This window comes from Amblyomma mixtum, chromosome 2 (assembly GCF_055824585.1).
Source record: "Amblyomma mixtum isolate Tamu chromosome 2, ASM5582458v1, whole genome shotgun sequence".
NCBI lineage: Eukaryota > Metazoa > Arthropoda > Arachnida > Ixodida > Ixodidae > Amblyomma > Amblyomma mixtum.
The window spans coordinates 11,275,272-11,302,402 of record NC_143013.1 but is presented as its reverse complement, the minus strand read 5'-3'; the positions used below and the strand labels follow the sequence as shown (position 1 = coordinate 11,302,402).

Genomic DNA, 27,131 nt, shown 5'->3' with positions numbered 1-27,131 from the left:
CCCAGATTTTGTTCGCTTCCTTTTTTCTTTTTACTGACAGAGCGCGAGCAAGAGAAACGCTTGATGAAAATCCTCACGGTCAGTGCTGCAGTTCGGGCCAGATAGACTTGGTCAGGTTCAGTTCCAGCACTCTAGTTTTATTCGCCTAGAGCCTTGTTTATTGCATAGTCCATATCTGTTTCTTCGAACATCGTTTATGGTACGGACTATATCTTTTTGCTCGAACAAAGTAAAAAAGAAAATTCTCAGATCGGTTGCCAGAGAAAAAATTCTGCTTTTCACTGCATGCAAATTTCCTTACATAACAAGCGTCCAGCCTTTCTACGTCAAATGCTTGTCGGCTGGAGAGAAATCAATGATAACTGGTGAAGTCTTCCCTCGAGTTCGACGCCACAAATCACGCCGAGCTAAATCATGGTGAAAGCAGAGCCAGGTCGATATAAACTGTGAAGCAATCAACTCACATCTTTTCCGCGGGCTGGCTGGAAAGAAATACGTTTAGTTTAGGTTTGGTTTATGGGGTTTAACGTCCCAAAGCGACTTAAGGCTATGAGAGACGCCGTAGTGGAGGGCTCCGGAAATTTCTACCACCTGGGGTTCTTTAACTTGCACTGACATCGCACAGTACACGGGCCTCGAATTTCTCCTCCAAAGAAATTCAGCCGCCGCGGCCGGGATCGAACCCGCGTCTTTCGGGCCAGCAGCCGAGCACCATAGCCACTGAGCCACCGCGGCGGCTCGGAAAGAAATACATCGCCATTTTTCACAAGGCGATATCCTGACGCTATCATATTACAGAGGAGGTACTGACTGGCTGTACAGCAGTCCGTCCTCACCGGCCAGAATTTCGTCACGTGTTATCTGATGTCGCAGGATATTTGGCTATTGACGCAGATATGGCCCTGATATGTAGCATGCAGAACTGACAAAATGTGGTCAATTAGGCCGCCAGAGTGGACAGCTGGAAGAAAAAGACCTCGGCTGCCGCATGCAGGAGTAATTGGAGGTCATCTGGAGAGACGTTCGTCCTTCAGTGGACTCCGCTCGGTTGGTGATGGTAGTGGTGATTACAACAGATGTTCCTGTAAGCGAAATATATCTACACTAAGCTTAAAGCCTAATTTGGTCAGCACAGACATGTGAAGAGGGGCCGTGCTATATGCTGCGCCTCATCGCGATTGTGCAATCGCTGAACTCGATGCGACCCGTTTCTTTATTTAGCGCGAAGCCACCACCATCGGTATCACCGACCTTCACATGAAGTTTACGATTTTCTTTGGGGCAAGCCACTAGGCACACATGCGCACTCATGAAACCTTTCTTGAAAGGGATCGAGGCCTGCAATTACTTTGGACATCGCACTACGGAAGGCACGTCCAAGTAGAGCTCAAAGAGTGCAGACACAAGGCCTTCGTAGCATTTCACTGCTGTTTCCACAGTTCAAACCACCATCCCCTAGTGTACAGCGAAGTTACTCGCAAATGGTTATGATTATTAATAAACGTTAGTTGCTCTTGGCTGCCATGCGCATGATCCGGCACTGCTTGTACACTGACTCTTCGATAGCCGTCTAGGTGCATTCAGCCACACTCAGGACGACACGACGACTGCGCGCACGAGATGAGACAGAGAAAAATAGTAAGTCATCCAAACATAGCAAATCGAGAAGTGAAGGACTGCTAGACTTTGGCCTGGCGCACATATGCTTCTGTAAGAGAGTCAGTCGCTGGGTGCGATTCTAGTTTCTAAGTTTCAAGCTAGCATACTCGTAGCAACGTGGTTTGTCACTTATGCGGCACTTCAAAGCCCTTCAATGGGTGTCCCCAGGCGCTGAACTTCTGAAATGGACAAGACGTCAGCGCTGTGGAATCTTTTCGCCACCTTTAAGTCATTTCTTCTCATAGCTTAACGTAGTACACAAGACAGCCATAGTGAATACGCCTTCATCCCTACCTTTAGCAAGTAGGACAACTAACTAAAAAGAGTTGGAATGCTACCATCTACACGAGGGCTCATCAAGTAATCTTCAGATCGCGCCTTAACGCCGAGTCCAGTCGCATACGTGAAGAAACCTGAGCCGTCAGGTTTACCGATCGGACCAAAAAAAAAAAGCAACTTTGTGGCCAATTTCGTTTTCAACCTACCTCCGCCACCCGACCCTGCCCCTGCCCCTGCCCCTGCCCCTGCCCCGACGCGCTGCGCTGCGCTAATAACAGAAAAATGTTTTAATGGCAGCAAAGGCGGAGAGGTCGAGTGACAGAACATCCCTCTGACTGGTTTCTCCAGCGTGGGGAAGGAGACAAGCATCAAGGGACCGAAGAGACTAGACGTAAGCACAGAGCACTAACATACAGACATTTAACTTGCACACACAGGCAGGAACACAACGATCGCAGACTTTATCAGAGAACATACGCCCTGTAAGTACTGAACATGCCCAACGGAAAGACACCACGGCATAGTTGTATAGGCTTTGGTATGTGGTGTGGAATATCTGTACCAGCACCGAAAAATCGGCAGTAAAATTTACGACACTTGTTGGCACACAGAGGAGCATCCCAAATGTGTTATTACCTGCTGAGAAATCCGTGGTAGTGAGGACGTATGAGCATCGCCCCTTACACTAGTGAATAACGTGAACCGCACGTATAAAGTGAATAAAGGGGGTGTGGGAGCGGCACATCAACGTAGCCTCGGCATGGTTCAATGTCCTCTAAAAAGAGACACACACATCAAGAGACACGTACACGCTGTCTGAACACAAAACCATTGTTGTCGCATTTATTTAGTCGCTTATTTACAATAGCAGCCGGCCTGACTTCCCTCCAAGGAGGCCACTAAAAGGGCACAACGAGCTCAGGCTGTCGGCTAATGTCTTCAGCAGTGTCGCTGTACACGGTCGCCGCAGAGTTAGGCCACACACACACACACACACACACACGTCTATGGAAACTGAGAAGAAAAGCCACCCCAAGGCAGGCGGCCCGACTAGGCGGAATTCAGCTAGTACTCTCGCCGCCTTCGACGGTGACACTGGGCGCGGCTTCGGCGGGCCTGCTGCTGGGCGTGTGCACCGGCACAGGAGGAGGCGGCGCCCTTCTTCGAGACGCGGCTTGACGGACCACCGAGGACAGGGTCAGCATGCGAGGTGGCGGCAGCGGCGGCGGCGGCTCCTCTTGAGGCTCCGGCGGCGCATTGGCCGCCGAGTACTCGGGTGGGGGCACGCCGTAGACCTGCGCATGGTCGCACACACACAGTTATTACCACCACACATACGGTCATCGTCATCATTATCGGGTCAGCTTCGTCCACTGTAGCCCGAAGGCCTTTCTCAATGCCTTCCAATCGGCTCTGACCTAAACCAGCTGCTCTCAATTTATCCTTGAAATCTTCCGAATCTCATCTACCCATCTGATTACCTTCCGACCTCTGCTATGTTTACCGTCTCTTGAGATCCACTCCGTAACCCTAAACAGTCATGAGTTATCTGTTCAGCGCATTACGCACCCAGCTCATGTTCATTTGTACGTCTTGATTTCACTTAGGATGCCTAACTGGCGTTTGTACCCCAGCCCACCGTGCTCTCTTTCTGCTCACGCTCTCCACCATGATCTCCTTCATGCTATGCCTACCATTTTATTTTCATACGTAATTCGCTGTCTTGTCCGACGGCATATGCACGACGCTACCAAAAGTCCACCGCTGTTGACCCAGCACGTCGGCGACGTCCTGGAGCTGCAAGCAGCTTACAAGAGCGAGTTGACAGGCTAGTTGGTTCTGCACGGTGAATATACTATACAGTACAAGGCCAAACGAGAAAAGAACAGAAACAGTGAAAGACGCACCCGGGCGCTCATCACTGTTTCTGTCCTTTTGTCGTTGTGCTTTGCGCAGTTTATTCACCCTTGAAGCAGCGTGGCTGTCTATCGGTGTATCACAGTTTGGGTGCCTGTTTGTCTGTTATGTGTTGTTGTGCATGCGTCATCCGCGCTTTGCTCTCTCGTTTTGAGCTCTAGAATCAGCAATAAGAGAAGGCAGCCAGGTTCGCCAACTGTGGCGCCTGGGTTGTAGAGGGAATTTCGGCAAGCATGATGCGACGTGAGGTAGCGCTTCGGGGAATCTACAGTAGTTGAAGTCGAAAACATAATTACCGAAGTCATGCCGCAGACTTTATTTACCACACCCCTTTTTTGATGGCAAAGAACCAGAATGGGAGTGAAAGTATAAGAAGTACAAAAAAAAAAATAAACTCGCCACTTAAATTTACTACGCGAGGTGGCGCAAGTCACCACCTCGATTCAAAGGAGGTGCCAGTAAAATTCATCCGCCCATCGTTTTGCGAGGAGGATACCGATGAAAGGAAAACAGCGTGCGAGAGGTAGCAGGAGGAGGAAACACGAAGAAACTTTGAGCACATGACACCGGCGTGGCATTATCGCACGTATCGAATGCACGGCGGCGCGTTCAAGTCGGTGCTCTTGTCTATCGTAACGCGTGACGCGAACGCATAGCAACAAAATCTGACAATGGAGAGCTGCGGCATGCATATTGTTATCTGTTCTACTTTCACTGACTTCGCCTGTCAACAGGCTTTGCAGGACATCTCTCGCAACAGCAAGTAGGCCAGAAGCTTGTTGCTTTTCACAATATATTCGCTCGAAATTTTCCATTCTTCTATTACCTTCCTGCCTTGAGGGTCGATTCAATTCAATTGTTTTGAATATTTCAGCTTACTCGGCACCTTGTACGATCAATACAACTATAGAGAATTCCCGGGAAAAGTTGTCCTTCTGTAGCTTGACAGGGCGATCATGACACATTTATTTGTCAACGGAGGGCACATCACTGCGGTACACATAAATTTGCAGGACATAACGTGGAATTACAAACTACTTTGTGGAACGCTGACAATGGGATGTCAACTATAGTTGTATTAATAAGCAAATATATTGACACGTACAAGGAGAGGTATATCAAAGAGATCTGACTCACAAATGTTTGAAAGGGAAGGTAATGTGCATGATAAAATAGGTTAGAGGTACTCATCGGTATTAAAGAAAACAGCAAAATGACATTTGGCAAGTGCCCGTTAAGTACAGTGTAACCATTTGAATTGCAGGGTAGAAGCTGGCACCAATGAAACTGATGATGCTAGGTTTTTTTTTTTTTTTTTTTGGCGCAAGGGCGCCTAAGGCCAAAGAGCGCCAGACGCAGGGTTTATTGGTCGGCACAGGCTAAAATATGGCATACTTTAAAATCAACACCGGGTGTACAGGGCCTAAGATTAGTGAGTATGTGCATGATTATAGTGTGTCAGAAGGGTGTATGTCAGATGGAATGGCCTAAAGTGGTGTATGGCGCCTAAAAATTGAGTCAAGAATTGTTGCATATAAAAGGCGAAGCCAGGTAGCCTGCCAAAGGAACTAAGAAAAAAATGGGCCGGTGGAGGGGCGGGAGGAGGGAGGTAATATCAGGTTCAGAGCCCAGCTTAAGAAAGCTCCTGCTGACCAGCGGTGGGCCGGCCATCACTCAAAGGCAGCCAAGACAGACAGACGACAGCCACCTGAGGTCCGCATCCTTGCATTGTGCGGCTATGAATAGATCGGAGCGCTTCGCCGACAGCGCATGCGTCACTGACCGACAGCAGGCAGGCAGCCCAGCGCTTGGCCAACACCGCAGGCTACAAGCGCTGCAGACGAGTTAGCAGCTGGATACAGCACACATCTTGTATAGCATGGGTAAGTACGTGTTCGGATAACCACGGCGATACGCACTTCTTGCGGGTCGGTAACCGAATTTCGTTTCAAGTATTCTTCTCATTCCGCGGCCCTGGACGAGATGTCCAGTAGTGTACACACTGCCGTCACTGGAAGATTTGCTCGACGGAACACGCATCCCTGATGTCCTTGAGCAATCTGCATGCGACTGATAAAACCGTCATCTTTGACGGGTTGTGTTTGCGAGTGAAAACAGCACTGCCGGTATGCGTACAACAATTCGTGATTCGTTTTTGCCAGAATCGTTTACCTGCTTGCCGAGCAATAAAGTAAGCAAACGCCAGTCACGCAAACACGGCCTGGTAGTCCCACTAGACACCTGACACTCGGCTCACACACATTCAGTTCTTACATAAAGCTCGAAGGTAGCCTACCCACAATCCTATAGTTACACCTGTACCGCCATTATCAGCGGCATCGTCAGCAACAGTCCGGTTACGTCTAGTAGAATATAAAGGCTCCTTCCAACGCATCCTGTGCCAGCCATTGCCACCTTACACACGCAAATCTTCCCTAATCTTATCTTCTCACCTGACTCTCAGTCGGCCCCAGCTATATTTTGCCTCCCCTGGAATCCACTCTGTTACACTAAAAGACCAACGTTTACCCCTTCAACGAACTGCAAGCCCCCGCCTACTCCATTTCATTATCTTGATGTCAGCTACGTTATCACTGCCTCGACGTTGTTCTCTGTTCATATTCATTTTGTCAGACCGTGTGCACAAGTGTACAGATGGACTGATGTATTGCAGGGTTCTCAATATGGCGGCTGGGTGTTGTTTACGGTCGCGGGAGGGCGAATAAGCCGGAAGACAGGATATAATCTTCCATGCAGGCGAGGCAAATCTTGAACCTGTAATTTTTCTTTAACGCCATCAGCTATATTTCCAGGCTAACGCTAATTACTGCTAATCTACTGAAGTGCTTCATCGCGGCTCAGTCACCTGGCATCGATACGAGCGAATGGAACATGCACGTCCCCTCAAACCTGTATGCTAAAATAATACCGCGCTAAAATAATTTTTCTGCCGCACACCCCCGTCCCGTAAACTTCTCCTCCTGGTCCTGCACTTCCACAGCGATGGCTGACTTTCCAAAGGCAAACGGTGTCGCCGTCATCGTAGTATGTTCAAAACGAAAACTCTCGCGTCCACCGATAACAGTGTCATCCAGGTGGCGCGCGTGAGGGAAGGCATGGAGAAAGGAGTGAAAGAAGATAGAACGAAGCGCCCTAATGAAAGGCTCCGGGCTGATTTCGACCACGTGAGGTCTTTAATGTGCAGCTGTATCCTACCGGTACTCACCTATGGGGCAGAAACGTGGAGGCTAACAAAGAGGGTTCAGCTTAAGTTAAGGACAACGCAGCGAGCTATGGAAAGGAAAATGATAGGTGTAACGTTAAGAGACCGGAAGAGGGCGGAGTGGGTGAGGGAACAAACGCGGGTTAATGACATCCTAGTTGAAATCAAGAGGAAGAAGTGGGTTTGGGCAGGGCATGTAATGCGAAGGCAAGATAACCGCTGGTCCTTGAGGGTAACGGAGTGTATTCCAAGAGAAGGCAAGCGTAGCAGGGGGCGGCAGACAGTTAGGTGGGCGGATGAGATTAAGAAGTTTGCGGGGATACAGTGGCGGCAACTGACAAAGGACAGGGTTAATTGGAGAGACATGGGAGAGGCCTTTCCCCTGCAGTGGGTGTAGTCAGGCTGATGATGATGATGATGATGACATAGCCAAGCACACAGCCATCTTCTGAGTTTCGTCTCCATCGAAACGTAGCCCTCGTGGCCTGGATTTGCATAAGCCCCAAGTTATGCAAATCTGAACTAACCTGCAACAGCGCAATTTTTCGGCCCCCCCCCCCATGCGTAAGACGACGGTTCGCTTAAATTCTGCCGAGAAAGCAGGGGGCATAAACAATTTCATCGCAGATATGCACGGTATTTCACCCGTTACTTCAAGAAAAAATTTGAAAATATGGTTTTGAGTTAGAAGAGCGCTTTTTTCGGCATAGCACTGTCAGAGGCATAACGTATGATAATACAGCTAAGACATGCTAACTAGCAGGCTGGTTAACTAATGTTGAATAGTTAACTTTTTACCTATTACTGCTAGGCTCCTTGATTACTGAGAAGCGTGTAGCCCACGGTGAGTAATATCCATATCAGTTTTTAGAACTTCGAAAACACGGTTATCCTCAGCGGTGTGTCTCAGCAAATTCTGGCAACATCATGCCCAAATACATGCGCTTTCGAGAAGCTTGCAGACAAAGCAACCTCCCCAGTGCACGTAACACGTCGAAACAGCCAAAATTCGCTGAGGCGCAGCGCACCGAGGGTAGCGGCGTTTTCGAAATTCTAAAAAATGATATGGGTATTACTTACGGTGGGCAACACTGCTCTCAGTAATTAAGGAGCATAACAGTAATAGTCAAAAAGTTAACTATTCAGTATTGTTTAATGAGCCTGCTAGTTAGCACGTCTTAGCTGTATTCTGATGTCCTTTACCGCGCTGTTAATGCTATTCTGAAAAAAAAAGCGATTTTGTAACTCAAAAAGCCTCATTTTAAAAATTGCATAACCTCTTAAGTGAAACACCCTGTATATGTCCCTCCCAGGTGGTACCCCTAGTCCGGGGCCTCGGTTAGCGACGTTCGGCAGGTAGGACTCACCGCGCTGCTAAGCGACTGGGAGAAGGGCCACGGTTAGCGCGGTGCCGGCGCGGCGGGGTCCGGTGCTTGCTTTCGTATAAGCCTTATCTGCGAGTCCTTCGCGCCTCTCTTGAAAAATAAGGACTGTGTGAAACAATAGGGTTGCAAAGGTGGTAGCAACAACCGTATTTTGCGAAAGTTCGAAGGCAGCCGGAAGGCGAGGCTTTCGACAGAAGCATCGCTGGCTTCATCCTCTACCCCCCTTTTTTGCTTTTGTTTTCGCGGTTCGCCTTGTCCGTACGTGATTCGCAATTTGATCGACAACCCTGCCTCCTCCTTCCCCCGGTATGAAGAGCTAGGTTTTGGAGAACTTACAAGTCGACATAGGTTCTCGCAGATCATGAATGGCAGTTTAACAATATGCCTCAAGAGAAAAGTGTATAACAGCTGTATCTTACCGGTACTCACCAACGGGACAGAAATATGGAGGCTAACGAAAAGGGTTCAGCTTAAGTGAAGTAGAACACAGCGAGCTATGGAAAGGAAAATGATAGGTGTAACGCTAAGAGACCGGAAGCGGGCTGAGTGAGTGATGGAACAAACAGGGCATGTTATGCGAAGGCAAGATAACCGCTGGTCCTTAAGGGTAACAGAGTGGATTCCAAGAGGAGGCAAGCGTAGCAGGGGCCGGCAGGAAGCTAGGTGGGCGGATGAGATAAAGATGTTTGCGGGGATACGGTGGCCGTAGATGGCAAAGTACAGGGTTAATTGGAGAGACATGGGAGGGATATTTGCCCTACATTGGGCGTAGTCAGGCTGATGATGATGATGATGATGATGAAGTCGAACTTCAGGCGAATAAATGCAGTGAGCACAGGCATTAAGACAACAGAGTAGAGCAGAGAAGTTTGTTTAGAAGCGGAACTTCGCGCTTAACCGTAGAAGCTAAATTGGGAGCTGGCATTCCCTAATGCGAACTCGGTTGCGCTGGGAGGTTCATTGTGCAACAGCGGGGCAAAGCACAAAGCGCCGGCTCAGCGCCAAGCAGTAAGAGGGCGGGAGCGTCGCCATCTGTTTTTTACGAGTGACGTAGGATGGTCCCGTGTGAGTCACCCATATGCAGGTGGCTGCTTGCTGACAAGCCACGACTACGCCCAGCCAACAGGAGAGTCTGCACGCAGCTGAACAACACGGCACTGTTTTAACACGTGCGCATTAATGAAAAATGATCACTGGTTGTTCCCACGTTACATTTCTTCTGATATTTTTCGTAGGTCTTTTGCATGCATGTGTATCATACTCGAGCAGCAATAAACCCAATTCATATGTTTCATCCCACAAACTGTTGCATCACAGTGGATGCTATACGAAACGTACTGAGGATTTCGAGAACCGGCCGACAAGTTGTGTGTAGACCAGGAACCCTATTGTAGGCCGCGCTTTTCACTGCTCGGCCATCACCAAGCTGTCAAGCTTTCAACCAAGCTGCTTGGCCTCTTATGCCGGACGAAGCCTTGTCGCGGGGGAATACGCCGCGCATGGGTGCTGCCCATGGGCATGAACGCGCCCGTGACAGGCTATAGCTTCCACTTGAGTGCCAGCAAGTTAAAGACGGTGGGGTCATCACTTCGTTCATTTCCTTATAATTGATTAATCGGATAAGTATTGGCTGTTACATTATTCGCTTGATTAGTAAATTGATTGATTGATTGATTGATTGATTGATTGATTGATTGATTGATTGATTGATTGATTGATTGATTGATTGATTGATTGATTGATTGATTGATTGATTGATTGATTGATTGATTGATTGATTTTAAAAGAGAACACTGCCCTAGACTCACGCCACATTGCTAACTAGGCTCCGCATTACTAAATAAGAACTATAGTATACTTAAGGCAGACTTCATGGACACAGCACACGGACGCCTTTGAATCTCGCCTCTAGTGCAGTGTAGTGGTCATAACGACCGGAATGGAACCCGCCACCTTGTCTTCAGCAGCTGAACGCCATAGGCGCTGGGCCACGGCGGGAGGTGTTCCTTAGCAATCCCGTGCCGCTCTACGATGTCCATACCGATATTTTAACTTCGGGGCTCTTGGCGAAGGACCTTGTATGAGCATTCACGCACCGTAGCAGGGGCCAGATCGCGTGAGCACATGGCGCGTTCGAACTCATCCCCTCCGGTGGTATGTGCAGGGTGCCCCCAACGCGGGCCAAGCTGGCGCGCCCTGCTGCTGGCCGTGCTGCTCGTGTGCCACGACGCGTCGTCCGTGCCTCGGCGACGCAAATTCAACTGGAGCACTTTCATACGCTGCGTGGACAACCGTTCCTGGCTGCTGCTCTCTTTGGACGGGGCTTGTGTGACGCTCATCATGTACGCCACCTACCGGACCATGCTCAACCTGGAGTGCCCCAACTGCGACCTGTGAGTACCCTGAGGCATCGCTGCGGGGCCCAGGTTTGACCAGCACCTGGTGCGAGCTGAGACGATCAGGCAGGCAATTACTGTAGGCCTGTTGTCGTTGCTAGATGTTTCCTATTTCTCCCTATAGTTTCATTTAAGATTAAAGCTCAGAACTCGATCGCAGTTCCTCTATCTCGGAGCAGTGAATGTACTAGAGGGCAAATATGACACTACTCTCCTTTTAGAAACCGCACAACTGTAGGGTGAGCAGTGGCGTGCATCAGAGACCAGCGAAACAAGGACGAGACAGACGCATATGACATATTGCAAGCAAGCATTGCCCGGAACGCACCACATGCAACAAGTCCTACGTCGTCCCGTCATTGGTGCCCTAGGATCCGTTCTCTAAGATCTGCGGATATTCTATTTTTAATCAATGATACGTCAGGCGGAATCCTAGCGTAGAATTTCGAGTTCAAAATCGTACCCTTTAATGATAGAATGCTAATCGGCTCAACAGGTTACTCACGTCCTAAAGTTTGGATATACGCCAGATGTTGATTACACGGTTTTAGTCATATGGCAGGCACTCCCAAGCGATGAACAGCAGCTACCCTTAAATATAAAAGACCACATCAAACTTGCTCCGCCCGTAACCACAAGTAGGCCGTAACTAAGTGGCTTACGAAAGAGCCTTAAGCGAAATCGATGACAGCACAGACGGTCATGGAAACGAAAAAAATAGGTATGTACGTTGAGAGACAACCGAAAGAGCTGATCATACTCCAGCTGAAATATAGAGGAAGCAGATGAAGTGCGCCGGAATTGGCGAAGAGGTAAGGTAAGGTTGCACAACTCTAAAATATAAGGCAGTCGCGGCTGATGTGGAACAGCAGTAGATGCAGATCACTGCCAGAGGTCCTTGATATTTTCGTCTGCAACAGTTTTAACTGTTATTATTATAGTTATTATATAATTGGCGTGTTTTCCAGCTACTTCCACTGCCGAGCAAACTACAACGCACTGCGCTGGTGCCGGAAATCGAGGCGGTCGTTGGAGGTGAACGCCATGATCGGCAACTGCCAGGACCTGTCCAAGCCCGGCCGGACGCCGGAACAGAAGGCCCAGGAGGCCACAGCGCGCCAGGACGGCCGGGAACAGAAGGATTGTGCCAGCCTGTACCTCCAGAAAGTGGGCTGCAGCTACGACCCTAGGTCCGGCAAATGCATGGCCTTCGAGAAGGCGAGAACCAAGTCTTAGCAGAAGATGAAGGTCACCCTGTTAGCGGTGTGTTCTTCGCGGTGTTTGTGAAGGTGTTCGCAGCGGCCGGTCGCGAGACAGACAAAGCTCAGATCGCGATGCTCACTCCTTGTATTCCCCATCCAAACTTCACGCGACCTTAATCAAATGAATGACAATGAACGGACCCGACACGTAACCCGGTGCCACTATCACTCATTAGGGTTTTGCCGTCGCAATGGATCCCAGTGCACGCTAACGAGAAATGTGAGGTGAAAATTTTGCGTATGCCCTCCAGAGATGTAAGTACCCTCCATTTTCAGAAATGCACAGGAACGCCAAACAGCATGCTAGAAGAAAGCAACGTGCAATGTTTACATTCCAACCAAACAACAACAATAGAAAGGACATTCGCACGACCTTCTTCATGGTGACTGTATGTGCCTGGTTCAAAATGCAGGTCTTTGGGTTTTTGTTTCGTCAAACGGACGATACTACAATCATCCTAATTTAGTTCATCCTTGTGGCTTAATCCCCCTTCCACCCCCCCACCCCCTCACCCCCCCTCACCCCCCCCCCCCCCCCCCCACTTCCCCTAGAAGATGGTACGCTGTTTGACTTCAAAGCAGCAGTATAATCAAGTATATTGCTGCTGAGGAATATCTTACTAACATAATTATCGTCGTAAATTGAGAACATGTCTAATGGTCTTCGTCGGACTGTTTCACTCCAACATTTGGCACTAATATATACGGATACAGTGCTGGCCCGCTACTAGTTATAGCGCATACTGAGACCTGCATTAAATGCCGCTTCTCGAAGCGTATGGGCTTAGCCGAAATATCCGACATAAAAACCGCGCAGCAGTTCCCTCTGAAAGCATCAGACACCAGACTACACTTGAGCCTCATGTACAGGGAAATACAGCCCTATCTTTTGATGAGACGGAGTTAAAATATACATACGTTATGATTCCCGCGAAAAGAATAGGATGTGTGATTGACAGGGAAGGCCTTTCAGCCCATATGAAGAGACAATTATTGCGAATCATTCATTGGACCTTAAACATCGCATTCGGTAAAAGTACTGCACATGGCAAGATGGGCACTGAATAAAGACAACTGAATATTAGCCAAACCTAGTTTACTGTTTTCCTTCCGTTGTACCCGTCTTGCTACATTTATTACCTGTGTACTTTCCACTCCTGTATTTTTCCATGATTTGGACCGAAATCTTTCATAAAATAAATGATACTGCAATTGTCCGATGCCACTCAGGCTGATCAAGCCACACCCGTCCATCTCGCATAGTCTAGTGCTACGTACTGTTCTGGAAGAAAGTTGGCTAGCAGCGAATCGGAGAAGAAAAAAAATTGTTCGCTAGCAATGCAGTCAGCTGGTATTCGTTACAGTAGATGGGGTACTCATTTCCCTTTACACTTCGTGTGTTGCATTTACCTGCTTCTTTTGAGCCTGTAAGAACAAATATTTTTCCGCGATCGCGCATCACGTAAACTTTTGTCCATAATTGTACAAGCGGTCGTTCCTCCCTTAGTGTGATCCAGTGGTTGGCACTTTATGCTTTTCGCATTCGTTTCTGTTGCTGTTTTTTTTTTCGGAGGGGGGGGGGGGGGGTAGCAAACACTGAGGTAGCTCAGGACTGAATTAATGTTGTTTTAAAGGGCGAGAAAATTCTGCACGGCGTATGAGCCCAGCTACACGATAACACGCGGATGCACACTACATAGCCAGACGAGATCAAACGAGCAAAACTGAACGTTTGAGGCGAAACTTATATGTTCAACGTAGACGCTTCACTTTCTCAGGTCCTTTAAAGCAGTACTACAGATGAATCTCGCTATAACGAAGTTGAAGGGGTCCGGCGATTACTTCGCTACAGCCGTAGCTTCGTTATAGCGCGTGTTGACCGACCTTCCAAGGGGAATCGTCATTCCTTCGTTATGTCTATTATTTCGTCACAAACCGTTTTTATAACGAGGTTGGACTTTGCCTTACGTATAGCAGTTATTATTTTCAAAACGCAGCTGTTAAGCGCCCGTTCCTAGAGCTTAGCTTCAATGTTGCAGGCCGTTGTAACGAGATGGTTACGGGTGGTTAGCCTGGAAGGAAGGCGATATGGCGCCCGCCAATCGGCATGCATGGCGTGCATGACCAGCTCCTCGACCAACGACGACGACAAAGCAGTGTGCACGCTCTCTGCTAACCGGTTCTGGGTGGCGGCTAGAATGACAGCCGGTATAGAAAGAAAGTATAGCCTCATTGGTTAGTTTATGGGGTTTAACGTCCCAAAACGACTCAGGCTATTTGGGACGCCGTAGTGAAGGGCTCCGGAAATTTCAAACACCTGGGGTTCTTTAGCGTGCACTAATAATTGCATGCAGTTCTTTCCACACAATTAGCTATCCAGCCACTACAAGTGTTTCGTCTGCCACCGGCTGCTAAACGCACCGCTCGACCAGAGGCGCCGCGTCGCCGGCAAAAGTATCCAGTTTTCCCCTTCATCTCCACTGTAACTCCTCCCACTGCCGTGACGCCCTCCCAAAACAGATGTACGGGCCTCGTCTTTCAGAATCAGGCTTTGGTCTTACAACTCGGACGCACCCCCTGTCACTTCTCAGATCGCAGGGGTTCCTTCATGACTATCAAGGACGGGAAGAGAAGTACTAATACAAGAGCGAGCACGTCCGGAAAATAGAGAGTGGTCTAGAACTGTACACACAAACACGTCGCGCTCTAATTTTCCACCTCAATATAACGCGAAATGAAAACACCTCAACAGCTGCGCTGAAAATTGGCATTGACGAGTATCATAACCGTCTAGTGATTTCTTTTTTAATACAATTCCTCTCAAGAACTTCGATTAAGCATTCGTATGTGAATAATTATTTCGCACGAAGCCCGACGAATCGTTTCCCGCGCACGAGTAGCAAAATAAACGCAAGCAAAGGTTCAAAACGCAGAGCTCACCATGTGATCTATTTTTACGATATCCGTGTACGAAGGCGGCCTCTCCAGCCCCTCGAACTCTGCGGGGACCGTGTACACGTCCATGGACAGCTCGCGCATCCTCTCAGCCAGGTCCCTGGAGCGCTCGCACGTCCTGCGCGCAACGCAAAGTAGTCACATTGTGCAAGAAAGCGTGGGGAAGAGGGTTCTTTGCGCTGTGCCGTGTGCCTATGCTGAGCTTAGTAGACACACCGCAGAGGCACGGCCTTGAATAAAGCGCAGAGACTAGCCACTCCTCTGCTTCCACAGTTCAGCCTCCGCATTTCTTCGACAAGAATGCACCTGTCATTCCTTCAAGAAGGTGCACTCCTTCAAGAGGAATGCACCTGTCCGCTCGCCCACAGCGCAGAGGGTGACCGCTTTTTACACAATTAACGGGTGACAAATCTATAAGCCATACACAAATTAATCATTCTAGCTGCGCAATCCGGACAGTCGCATAACCGGTGTTGGAATAAATACAGCAAGAAAAAGACTTCATAAGAAAAAGGTACAATAAATACCCTTCTGTAAACACCGAGTTCAAGGCGCATGTGTTCATTTTGCAAAAGCGTCTTAACAGCTCCACCTTGCTAGCGGGCATTTCTCCGCATAGCAAGATCCCAAGTACGAAAGGAAAAGGGTTTGTTGGCTGAAAATAAGAGCAGGAGAGGGTTCATTTATTTCTTTATTTACTGTTTATCTATTGTTAGTTTGTATGCTTATTTGTTTGTTTCTTTGTTTTCCTACTTTAACCACACCGCCATATTTTTGGCATTACTGTTGAGGAGGGGCGGAATTACACCATAAGCAGTAGAAGACAGCTGCAGGCAAAAAACAACAAGACCTAGAAAATGCAACGCAGATTATTTGAACGCAGTCCAGTGTACCAACAAATAAACGCATAAATATCACAGCAATGAGGAAAAAGATTCGTCACATGTGGACACGAATTCTAGGGGCAACCTATTATATTCATTTATTATTTTCAGAAAGAACGACATTTTTAGTAAATCTGTTCGGCATTTCATTTCCTTTACTTTGAAAGTGTGACCCCTTCTTGCTGATATTTAGTCTGGTTGAACCAAACATTGGAGGGGACACCTAAGCTCTGCCTTAACTAGTATGACGCGATAGGGTTCATTGGTTAATTTTCATATATGCGGCATTGGCCATTAACACTCACAGTTCTCTGGAAGGCCTCGTACCACTCCTGGAGCAGTGGTGCAGCGGTTGAGCGATGCGCCCCTGCCCTGGGATGGCAGGTGCTGCCACCACTAGGCCTTGAGCGACCCATGGGTTGCTTTTCCCGAGCAACCTCTCGCGACCAATCATTAATTTAACTATCACCTGCCACGGTGGTCAGTTTGCTCACAATCTAATGGACAGCCTGTGATGACGTCAGAAGGTCACGTGACCTAGGTGGCCCACCTGCCGCCTAGGTTGCTTCTCTGGGTATTTTTTGTGGATTTTTCGCTCACGCTGAACGACGCCGACAACGACGCCAGCTTTTCTGCGACACGCACTCCTTAACACTGTCGCGTTAATACCAGCTTTGGAGGTGGGGGGGTATATGTAAATTCCTGGTTACCTTACAAGGGCTTGGAAGGGGTTGTGAGTAGTTATGGTCAGCAACCGTGAAAGCTGCAGTTTTGGAAAAATTGAGGAAGATGGGCGTGTCAACGTAACATTTGAAGGCACTGGTAGTGAAAAGAAAGATTTTTTTATTTTTGGGGTGAGCCCAAGGTAATTTCTTGTGCATGGGGAGGAAGGGTGCTGGCATGTGCATGTCCAACAACACTGACAAGATAATGGAGTGGGGGGGGAGGGGGAAGTGGGTCCCCTTGGATACGTGCCCGGTCCTGGTCATTCTACGTTTCTACATTTGATACAACAAAATGGGCTAACCATGAAATTACCAAATCGCTAGAGAGAGAAGAGAGGAGGTTATTAAGAAGGAAAAGGCGCGGTACTGTCTTTCTTGGGTGGACACCTGGGCCGCGCCGTGAGAAAAAGAGATCAAGAGATTTTGAACGAAGTCCAGGAGAGAAAAGAACTGAAGGGCTAGACCAGACTTAGCAGCATGATCGAATTGATAAACACCTCGGGTCGGGAAATATGCTTGCCTGATACGTGTTTAGCGAAATCCCGCACGAGACTAAAGTTACCTCACACCTATCTGGCGCGTGAGAGCTGGAATGCCGAAAATAACCGCTGTTCCTTATCCGTGACTGGAAGGTTACAAGTGGTCACCGCAAACTCATATATTTTTTTTTGTCTCAGCTGAAATCTGTTAGCTCCACCAAGTCTAAAATCCAAAGTTGTTACCCGTTCTACAGTTTCCTAAGCAAATAGAAACTCACGTTCAATTCATATAGGTAGAGGTTGAAAAACACGAAGAACTGTGGGTATTGTTTTGTTCAATATAATCTGTGCACTTGAAGATATTTTCGTGTACTGTACACACCAAAATTTTCCAGAAATTGTGCACTGGGAAGATTTTGCGGTCCAGAATAGACGCGCTCGACTTATGCGGGGGCGAATATATGGACTCACCTCTTGACGACGCAGCCGACAAAAACTGAGAATACCAAAACCATGAAGACGGCTGCCACCACAAGGGTCACCTGGTATATGGCGATGGCGTCCGGGCTGTTGTGACCTGTACAGAGTCAGATGTGTTCCGGACGCTATAGCTCAGGACAGCACAAGGTAGCTGTTCAATACAGAGCTGTCTGCTCAGACTTTAAGGGAGTGAGTACTCCATCGACTTTGAGAGTTAGTTCTGAATTTAAAATGAGTTTTCTGTCCAAAACATAAAAAAGCAGGGACCCCCAAGTACACCAGGATGAAAAGAACAGCAGAGACACCAAGCGATTTGTGCTGTCCGTATGACATCGTTCCCTCTGCTCCCAATGATCCTATCAGTCGGCGTGCCACAAGGGACAATGCATCCTCTTCACTTCCTTAAAGCTTTCCCTATAACCCTGTCCAGGACTAAAACTTGAGTGTTCCCGTATTCCATAGGGACCATGCAACAGGATGGTGGCGCCATCGCGAGTTACCCAGCAAAGGTACCGTGCATAATAAACGCCACGCGGTGAGAGAGAGAAAGCAATTTCGTGAACGGAAGGGTGGAGAGGTCGGCCGGCGGTAGGTGACCCTGGCCTGCTACTCTAAACTGGGGAATGGGGAAAGGGAAAGTAAAAGGAGAGTTAGGGTGTAAATGGAGAGTGTGTACGCAGTGTACGTATCAACCCGCTCGCTGTTATCTCCGCGATCTCCTAACTTCTTCGGCTTTTTACTCACCTTTTTGCCTCCGTGCCCAATGCTTGGGACGTCTCACAGGGACTGCGTCGCTGTCAACTGTGCAAAAAATCAAAAGAATCGCGTCCTTGAAAATAAGACGCAATGCATGAAATGCATTTTAATTTTACATTTTTATTTGTTCCTGTCCGGGCTCGGGCTGTCTGCTCAGCTTCTCTTCCGTCTACTCGGGTGAACGGGTGCGCGCCTATGCCCCTGTACACCTCTCCCGCGCCGCATTCAGCCGGGCAGCCGAAGCCGAGGGGGAGGGACATCATTGGTACCATACGAATCCACCGGCTAAAACAGGGAACGCCGTCGTGAGAGCCTCGCAGAACATGGACAGCGAACTTGCCAGACGCGAAAAAAAAAAAAAAAAAACGACGCTTAGGCGGCGCCTGTAAAAAAGAAAAAGCTTTGAGACCACTGCGGCGACCCGCATTGGAGCCATGCGAAAGCGAAACGTCCGCATACTATATCGACGTCCGTGGATGTTTTGACGTCAACGTCCATGGTTGTTCTGACGTCTGGGCACTATATCGACGTCCATGACTATTTTGACGTCCAAGTGTAATTTTCGAGTATAATTAATTGCAGCTCCTCAACCAAATTTTTCGCACACCAAGATCTCATCACGCATTATCTAACACATTCAAAATTTTGCACATTTATCTTTACTGGACGACACAATCGTGTGGACAAGTTTTGATGACGCGACCTAGCCATCTAATTATTTCACATTAAAAAAGCGCAGGGGAAGGGCAGCATTCGTGCCGGCAGAGTAAACAATCCTCGTCTGCACCGCCGGACCAAGACATGAAGCCGCGTCGTCGCGCGGCCTCTGGAAGGCGTAACGTGTGCACAGTCGTCCTAGCTTAGGGAGCGATTCCATCGCCCATGTGAATACCGCTCTATACAGCTAACGCAGAAATGAATGGGGGCTTTAGTGGAAGCTCGCCTCACCATTACAGGTCTACGCTCACTTGGGCAACAGACGAGCGCCCGTGTATTTACAGGATGAAAACCTCGAACGATACATGGGCCTCGAGCCGGGGTTCCCGCTGGTGGCAACCACAGACTGATTTTGGCCATGTTTGCGCGATAGCTGTGGCACTCCAGCTTGCGCTAGAGAAACAAGTTTTATAGCATTGTAAAGAGCAATGTACTTTGTTTTCAATGGCATTCGTTCTTAATACCAATTATCGTTGGTTCGTGTGGAGTAAGCAAGTTATAATGGAGTGCATAAAACGATATATTTGTTGGGCGCGTGTCTTTGCAATGCTTTCTTTTTTTGAAAAAACTGGCCCGGTGAAAACAGACCTTCTTCTGCGGCATTTAAAAGAGATGCTAATCTCTTGACCTCAGTGCAGGTGCTTGACTCCAGCTGTGGTTAGTTAGAATAGCCGCTCTAAAGAAGACCAGAACAGTGACGAAATGACGCATATTATATGCTCTATAGTTTCTGCTCCAATTCAGGAAACGAATGTCGTTAAGTCGGCGAAATTTCATTGAGCTGTATTTTGTACTTATTTAGTTCTCATTGCTCAAAGTTTGTCGTGCCATTGTGCTTTCCTTCACGCGTTCTTGGTTACGGTGAACGTTGAACAACCAAAACTAATGATGACAATGATGGGTCGATTTTAATAGCGCAAAGACAGCTCAGTCGGCCAAAAAGCACCATATCACAAGCTGTTTTTCGCTTACATAAGGTGGGGTCGAATACCCGTTTTTCACGCATTTCACCGAAGGTGAGTCAAGGACCACGCCAGAAGAAAGTTTATACCCATAGAAACACGGTGGGTACCCGGCGGCACTGGGGATCCTGAAAACTAACGACTACAAACAGCAGCTCAAAGAATATTTGCAGACTTAACGAAATATGCACAATCTACAAAGTACCAAATCTGCTTGGGTTTTGTCTGTTACAACAGAAAATATGGGCCCTCTAATATGCGCAATTTTTTGTCGTTTTTTGAAGGTCCAGTTCTAAACAACTAGATACTGGAGCCAAAAACAGATGAGATCAAGAGATCTAAAAATTTCTTCTAAATTCTGTATAAACAGATCTGTTTTCACGGCGGAGCAGTTTTTTTAAAAGAAAACTTCGCACAAACAGGCAAGTTTAAAAAAAATACCGGTTCCTTAAGCCTGTGCATTTGCCCCAGGAAGCCTGCCTCCACATTGTGGCTACAGGATTTTGAAAGTGATGCTTCCAAGCAAGCAGTAGCAATGCCGGCCTTAACCAATATTGAATGACCAGAATTGTGGTTAAGGAGCGGCTTTCTCAGCTCTCTGAAAGGATTCTGTTAGAGGCGGGGGGGGGGGGGGGGGGGGGGGGGGGTCTGAGGAGAGTTCGAGAAAACGTATGGTAGGAATACCTTACGTCCACGGTATTTCACTTTGCCTGAAAAAAGTGGGGGCGCGGCACGGAGTTAAAGTTGTTTTCAACGCGAAGAATAAGCTGCGTGGTGTGTGCAGTGCTTGTGCGAAATAGGCTTCAGCATGGGTGACAGTGCAAGGAGAGGATGCACGATAGCCCCCAGAAAGAGGCTTACAAACTGTGACGCAGGTGTTGTATCAAGTTCCACTTTCATTTGGCAAGAACTACACCGGCCAGACTTGCCGATGTATTAATCAACGTCTGGCGGAATACCGCAGGTCGTTGAAAGGTGCTGTGTCTTGTTTTTCTTTCTTTTTTGTTTTCTTCAGTGGTTATCTGTTTTTAGGCCATGTTGGCTTGAGTTGATTGTGGCTTGCTATCGCTGGTGTGGAAGTGAGATTAGTGTTTCCTCTTCTTTCTTTTCTTTCGTATCTGGTTTTGTGCACCCATAAAGCTTCATTTCTGTAACAAAGAATTCAGTTGATAGTCAGCGCCTGTGTTGTGTCTCCTCAGTCGCTTTGGTTCTGTTTTTTCGCGCTGCCAAGTATGAATCCTACCAACTAGCCCAATTTTCTGTTCTTGTGGGACTGGCGCGTATTCGACACCGATCAACAGACGCGCACAACCCCCAGCATTGGGTTCCCCCGAAACACATGCTAAAGAAAGCTTGTTAGCACTGCGGGCTCAAGAACAGGAAGCGCAAATCCTAAACAATTATTTCCGCCGAAATATGACGCGCACACTCAGGAGTGGCTTGCACGCAAGCACATGAGCGAACGCGAACACCGCCGTCCGTGGCGCTGCCAACACGGTGCGCTGCGTCCTCTTTACGCGCCTCTCAAGGCGTTGCACGGTCCCTATAAGACGCACTTTCGCTATAGTATAAGCCAAAGTCCGACCACAAAAGGTGGCTACGCCGACATATACCTAAACTCGAACCCCAACGGAAGACTGACATGCATTTGCTCCTCGTGGCAGCCTTTCCTTCCAAAGTACAAAGGAAAAGGACGCAAGAAGAAGTACTCCAAATTATGAAAGCACATTAACGCACGTTAAAGAACGCAAGTGAAAGTAAGTTGACGAACGGCACCTCGCTCTCACGAGCACTACCTAATCGTGTGTGCACCGGAAGCGACAAACTCACCCATGATCATGCAGAAATTGCCGTGTCTCTTGTAGCCGCTTGCACAGTCGCACCGTTTCGTGTCGGTGCGGCAGACGGCGTAGGGTGTGCAGTTTGCGTGGTGGGTGCAGGGAAGGTCCAGGCCTGGCGGCAAAACACCGTCGGGAAAGGCGTTACGAGGGTGCGTGTTAAGCCTTCCAGCTGCAAGACATTGAGAGGAAATCGGCTTTTCTTTAAAGTGTCGCCTACAGTTGAAACTGCGAAGACCAGAGCTTTCTAATCTTAAGGATCGCAGAACTGTATAAGTTCAAGAGCTACCAAATCTCTCTTGTTGATTTTTCCGAATAAACTTTGGACATCTGCGTTGCATGATCGAGGCAGTCATTTGAACTACTCAAACCCGTTTGCCAGTCACAGGATGCCCCAAACAGACGGACACCAAAGCTCAGAATCATCTATGCTGTCTGTTAACTTTCGAAGACTGATCGCAGAAGACGGAACATCCAGGCCGTCCAGTAGTACAATTTAGAAAGCCTGCTCAAAACCATGCTTGTCTTCGGGTTCAAACTAGGCGGCAGTACAGAACCTACTGTCAACTCTCATAAATAATAAATACAACTGGAAAGATTGGACAGCCGCCGGCCGTATAGCTCAGTTGGTAGAGCACCGGACGCGAAATTCGAAGGTTGAGGGTTCGAGTCCTACCGGCGGCAAGTGGTTGTTTTTCTTCTGCTCTCTAAAAATTATCTTTCAGCGATAAAATAATTACACTATTAATATCCTATTGATTAAGCCTGCAAATTATACAAAAGATAAACATTCCCCTATGCTACTTGGTTTTGCTGACTGTTGGCTTCATTCGTATTTATGTCATAACGACTTCCTCATTTTTCTTTCCTTGTAGGCTAAATAGCTTAACGCGGGTCTCGTTTCTGGCATTCTTGATACCGCATAAGAGGGTTCTCGCACAGCTTCCGCCTCTCCGTTCGATCACATTGCTACGTGGCACTCGCGATAATGCAGGGCGTACAACGTCAGCCGCTATAGACGAGGGTGGCGCTGGTGAACACTCTCAAGGTTCGGTTATCACAAACATAACTGCCCCCAAAGCAGAAGATCGGACAGCCGCCGCTATACATAGCTCAGTTGGTAGAGAACGGACGAGAAATTCGGAGGTCGTGGGTTCGGATCCCACCAGCGCCATGTTGTTTTCTCTACTGCTAATCAATTACCTTTCAGCGCTAAAATTATTACGCTATTAACATCCCATTGATTAAGCCCACAAATTATAAAGGAAGAGAAACATTCCCCTGTGCTACTTTGTTTCGGTGGCTGATCGGCTTCCTTCATATATAGGCTCAGGTGAGCTGGTCTCGTTAGGTGCGTCAGCGATGGCCACAGTATGCATGTTCACCTCTGTGTGTTTCAGGCAATATAGATAAAGCGGGCAGTGTTCCCCGCAAAAAAAAAAAAAAGTGCTGGTTCGGCATCCGCCACTCTTCCTTCTGAAGTATGAGCAGCAACTTCTCACACCCTTGCGTTGATCTCAGCACGCGGTGCATAGTGCGATCACATGGAGTTAGCTACCGTTTTATGTAATTATTCACTAGTTTCACCCTTGATCCGAGGGAATGGTGGCAACCGCCATCCTCCTTGGTCGCTCTACAGTGTTATTATGAGATCGCCCTTGTGCTCGACGTCCGAACTGAATCTCCAATGCTCATGTGCGCAACGTCTAAAGGTTCGTGCCACTTCATCATGGTGCTCATTCTTTTGCTGTCTTCTCGGTGCAGACGACATATCTTACTTCCCTTTTGTTACCGTCGACCTCGAGGTCTCCAGAAGCTTCGTCTAGACGCCGTATTTCTCACAAACGAACCCTACAACAATGGGGGCCGCGCTTGTGATATTGTCTGTAGTCTTCGCCGATAATTAAACCACAGCAGCGCAGCACGAAAAATACGTCCTGCGAGTCAATATGTGGATTCGAGTCACCTGGTAGATACGTACACCTAAAGCTAAACGCTAAATGCACGTCCGGAGGTGAAAAGTTGGTCCTGAAGGCTAGCTTGTCTTTCCCGTTGCCGAGTAAAAAAAAAAATCAGCGCGCTCATTTCAGCGCACAGCTAATTCCTATGAAAACGAAAAATCATACAAAGTAATAATGTACACATCAAATCAAACGTAATTACGGCAAAAACTCATGCGAGAAATACTCAGAATTTAAAAAGTGAAATTTACTTAGTGAAGCTTACAATGCATTTTCGTTCTTCCCGGTCAATATTTTCCTTGAGTTTGAAAACCCTGAAGAAGATTTACCTTAAAATGAAAACTGGTTTGGTTTAGTTTGGTTTCGTTTCGTTTGGTTTAACGTCCCAAAGCGACTCGGGTTATGAGGGACGCCGTAGTGGAGGGCTCCGGATGGTTTCGACCACCTGGGGTTCTTTAACGTGCTCTGACATCACACAATACACGGGCCTCTAGCATTTCGCCTCCATCGAAATGTGACCGCTGCGGCCGGGATCGAACCGTAGTCTTTCGGGTCAGCCGTCGAGTACCATAACCACTGAGCCACCGCGGCGCCTAACTAAAAAAACTGTTAAAATCACGTCAAAGGACACTGAAGAAGTATACCTGACCCCTAGTCCGCGCCGCCGCTGAGCGAGCAACGCATAACTAATCATAACCTGAAATGCCGCAGCCTCTACGCAACAGAGCACGTGGATTCTTTCAACTCCTATACCAATGGTAACCGAAAATTTCGCAATTGGATTCCTCGCTCGAATGCAGTTTCTTTCTCTGCCCTAATCAAAGCCCAGAGTGGGCATCCATAAGCCAGAACGCTAAGGATTGACTCTTTAAACATTTGACGTTTTAAATAATTATGAGGCAGTTCAAAGAAAGAGGATAGAAATGCATAGACCGTACGCTGCATTGCAAGTCGAACAGCGTGAAGGTCACACGCACGAAATCAGCGGCATTTCCCACGATTAATGTGGAAATTTCTACACAGACAATGTCGGACATTCAGCAGAAAGGGTTGGCTCTATAGAGAACTGATAAGTGTTTTAAAATATTGGTCATTTCTCGTTTATCCTTTTGTTTTTAAACACTGTCCAGCACTCTCTCTATGCAGTGGGCCAGTGTCCCCACGTCTTACGCGACTTCTGTAATGGCGCTAAATGCATATATTTGAGCTTTCGGCATTAACTGAACGATTTATGTTCATTTTATTGTTACAGTAGTCCGAGATTTCCGCAGTCTTCGCTTGCATTAGTAAACCAAAGAAGTTTGTTGTGGCAGGTATGAGAAAATAACCAGAATGTCCCGAAAGTCACTTCAGTTATCGCTGCAAACAAAAGACTTCTCTTTTGCTTTATCAGAGTTCGGCATTATCTCGTTCCGGGAATCCTGTTGATGGAATTCCCAACCGATTGCCGTCAGTCGCTCAAACCACGATACTGCTGAAAGCTACTTGACATTTAATAAAATGAGAACTCACCGCGTGTTGAAGAGGAAAAACCATAAAGCAATGTCGAGCTGGCAGGAACTATTTATATAGAGCACCTACTCCGACGTAGGTAAATTTCGCGATCTACGCATCGGTTCGAAGATGCAGCCTTAATAGTGGGGCTCTTGTATCATCCGTGGAAGTCCTAACGTTCAGAGGGCGGATCCACTGGGTAATAAACCTCCGCCGGACGTCCTGCGTGCGTCCAGTGAACGTTTGACAAATGTTTGACTTTGACAGAGGGTGTACATATATGTCATGTCTGGCGCTTGTTTACCAGCTGTTCAAGCATCAGTTTATGGGTTGCGGCTTACGGGGGTTTAACGTCCCAAATAAGGGACGCCGTAGTGAACGGCTCCGGAAATTTCGACCGTCTGGGGTTCTTTAACCTGCACTGACGTCGCACAGCACACGGGCCTCTAGAAATTCACCTCCATCGAAATTCCAATGCCGCGGCCGGGATCAAACCCGCGTCTTTCGGGTCAGCAGCCGAGCGCCGTAACCACTGAGCCACCGCGGCGGACTGTTCAAGCATCGTTGGCATGTTATGGGTTATAGTGTACATATAAGGCAAAATATGTGTTCGCGTTTCACCCCTTCTATTCACGCCTCAGTTCTTCTTTATAAAGTGCGTGCAGAAAATATATGCCGTTACGCATTCATCGCGAAATGACGCATGTTAATTTCCGACCGAAAATGAAAGAATCTGAGAAAGGAATTACTTGGAACACGTGTTCCATAACAGATCTTATGAGCATAATTCAGAACCACACTGCCTGTTTCACGACTTCATGCAGCGTTGTATTACGATGTACCACTTCTACATCAGACGACCGCTTTCGGCCCGTGTTTAGAAGCAGCCAGTGCCTCTAAACGTAATCGGCACCGCACGTCAAACAGCTGTTTCCTCCTCTCCATCACCTCCTCTCCAAGATCCTGGACTCATCTTAGACGCCCACCTCCGCAATCGCAAAAAAGAAAATCGGTCTAAGCCACTGCAAACAGCGATGCACAGACAAGCAGAATTACTGCACGCAAGGAAGAGCGCTCGTACCTCGCGCCGGGTACGTTCTCTCCGGCTCGCCGCCATCAAGAACGATAACAATGTCCGCCGCCCTCTTGACAACGTTGTTCGGTACAGAATGGCGGACGCCGCTGGCCAGAAGCGGCGTTAGCAGCAGCAGCAGCAGCGCTGTAAGGTGCAGTGGTCCCGGCAGCGGCCACGTCCCAGCCGGGCCCGCCATGGCACATGCTTGGTCCGAGCAGGTTGGCCGAAGACGCGTTTTTTCCCACCGAGCGACTCTGTCTACGGGCGCGGTACGGTCATGTGCGCCTGCGGTAGCCTTGTGCGATAAGCTGCCGGTGACGCGAGAGCGGAACAAAAAAAAAGGTGGGAGATGATGCCGTCGATACACGTGGGTACGGCGCTGATAAGAGGCCCGAAGAAGCCGGCGCGGGGACAGGGAAGGCACGGGAAAGGACTTTCACCGCGGAACCAACGAAGTGAGTTAACGCTTCGGGAAATAATGCCCTCCAAGGTTACAGCCCTCGTCAATCTGCGCTTGCTGCGTGCAGATATGCTGAGGAGTATTTACCCAATAGAACTCGAAAAACACGGTTTGTCGACGGCTCATTTTGTTCTTCTCTAAGGTGGTCTACTCATCTGGGTATTCCCGGTGTCCTGGATGTAATACAGGTGAATGTGACACAGTTCGGACAATGATCGCACATA

At 48.2% G+C, this 27,131-nt stretch overlaps 2 protein-coding genes across 6 annotated transcripts; one reads left to right on the top strand and one right to left on the bottom strand.

Moving 5' to 3' along the window:
* Positions 1 to 2,757: 2,757 nt before the first annotated feature.
* Positions 2,758 to 26,755, bottom strand: LOC149358404 (uncharacterized). 5 transcript variants are annotated; one of them, XM_089570476.1, is made up of 6 exons: positions 26,454 to 26,755; positions 21,910 to 22,032; positions 18,389 to 18,445; positions 17,636 to 17,741; positions 15,062 to 15,194; positions 2,758 to 3,233 (listed from the first exon to the last, which is right to left on the bottom strand). In XM_089570476.1, exons 1-6 carry the CDS (start codon positions 26,641 to 26,643, stop codon positions 3,000 to 3,002), a joined length of 843 nt encoding a protein of 280 aa, XP_089426602.1. In that variant the 5' UTR covers positions 26,644 to 26,755; the 3' UTR covers positions 2,758 to 2,999. The 5 variants fall into 5 exon arrangements, with proteins under 5 accessions (XP_089426602.1, XP_089426600.1, XP_089426605.1 ...); XM_089570474.1 differs by having other exon boundaries at positions 21,910 to 22,089; positions 26,454 to 26,754; XM_089570479.1 differs by lacking the exon at positions 21,910 to 22,032.
* On the top strand, positions 5,471 to 13,211 carry LOC149358405 (uncharacterized). The gene is made up of 3 exons (XM_089570480.1): positions 5,471 to 5,738; positions 10,628 to 10,856; positions 11,828 to 13,211. Exons 1-3 carry the CDS (start codon positions 5,735 to 5,737, stop codon positions 12,093 to 12,095), a joined length of 501 nt encoding a protein of 166 aa, XP_089426606.1. The 5' UTR covers positions 5,471 to 5,734; the 3' UTR covers positions 12,096 to 13,211.
* Positions 26,756 to 27,131: the final 376 nt, after the last annotated feature.

Bases quoted from the DNA above. Each gene is read 5' to 3' on its own strand.
- LOC149358405 (XM_089570480.1), top strand. The intron at 10,857-11,827 runs GTGAGTACCCTG...CGTGTTTTCCAG, and splicing joins GAGTGCCCCAACTGCGACCT to CTACTTCCACTGCCGAGCAA.
- LOC149358404 (XM_089570474.1), bottom strand. From the start codon at position 26,643: ATGGCGGGCCCGGCTGGGACGTGGCCGCTGCCGGGACCACTGCACCTT. The intron at 17,742-18,388 runs GTGAGTAAAAAG...GACTCTGTACAG, and splicing joins TTGGGCACGGAGGCAAAAAG to GTCACAACAGCCCGGACGCC. The intron at 15,195-17,635 runs GTGAGTCCATAT...CGTTGCGCGCAG, and splicing joins GTCGGCTGCGTCGTCAAGAG to GACGTGCGAGCGCTCCAGGG.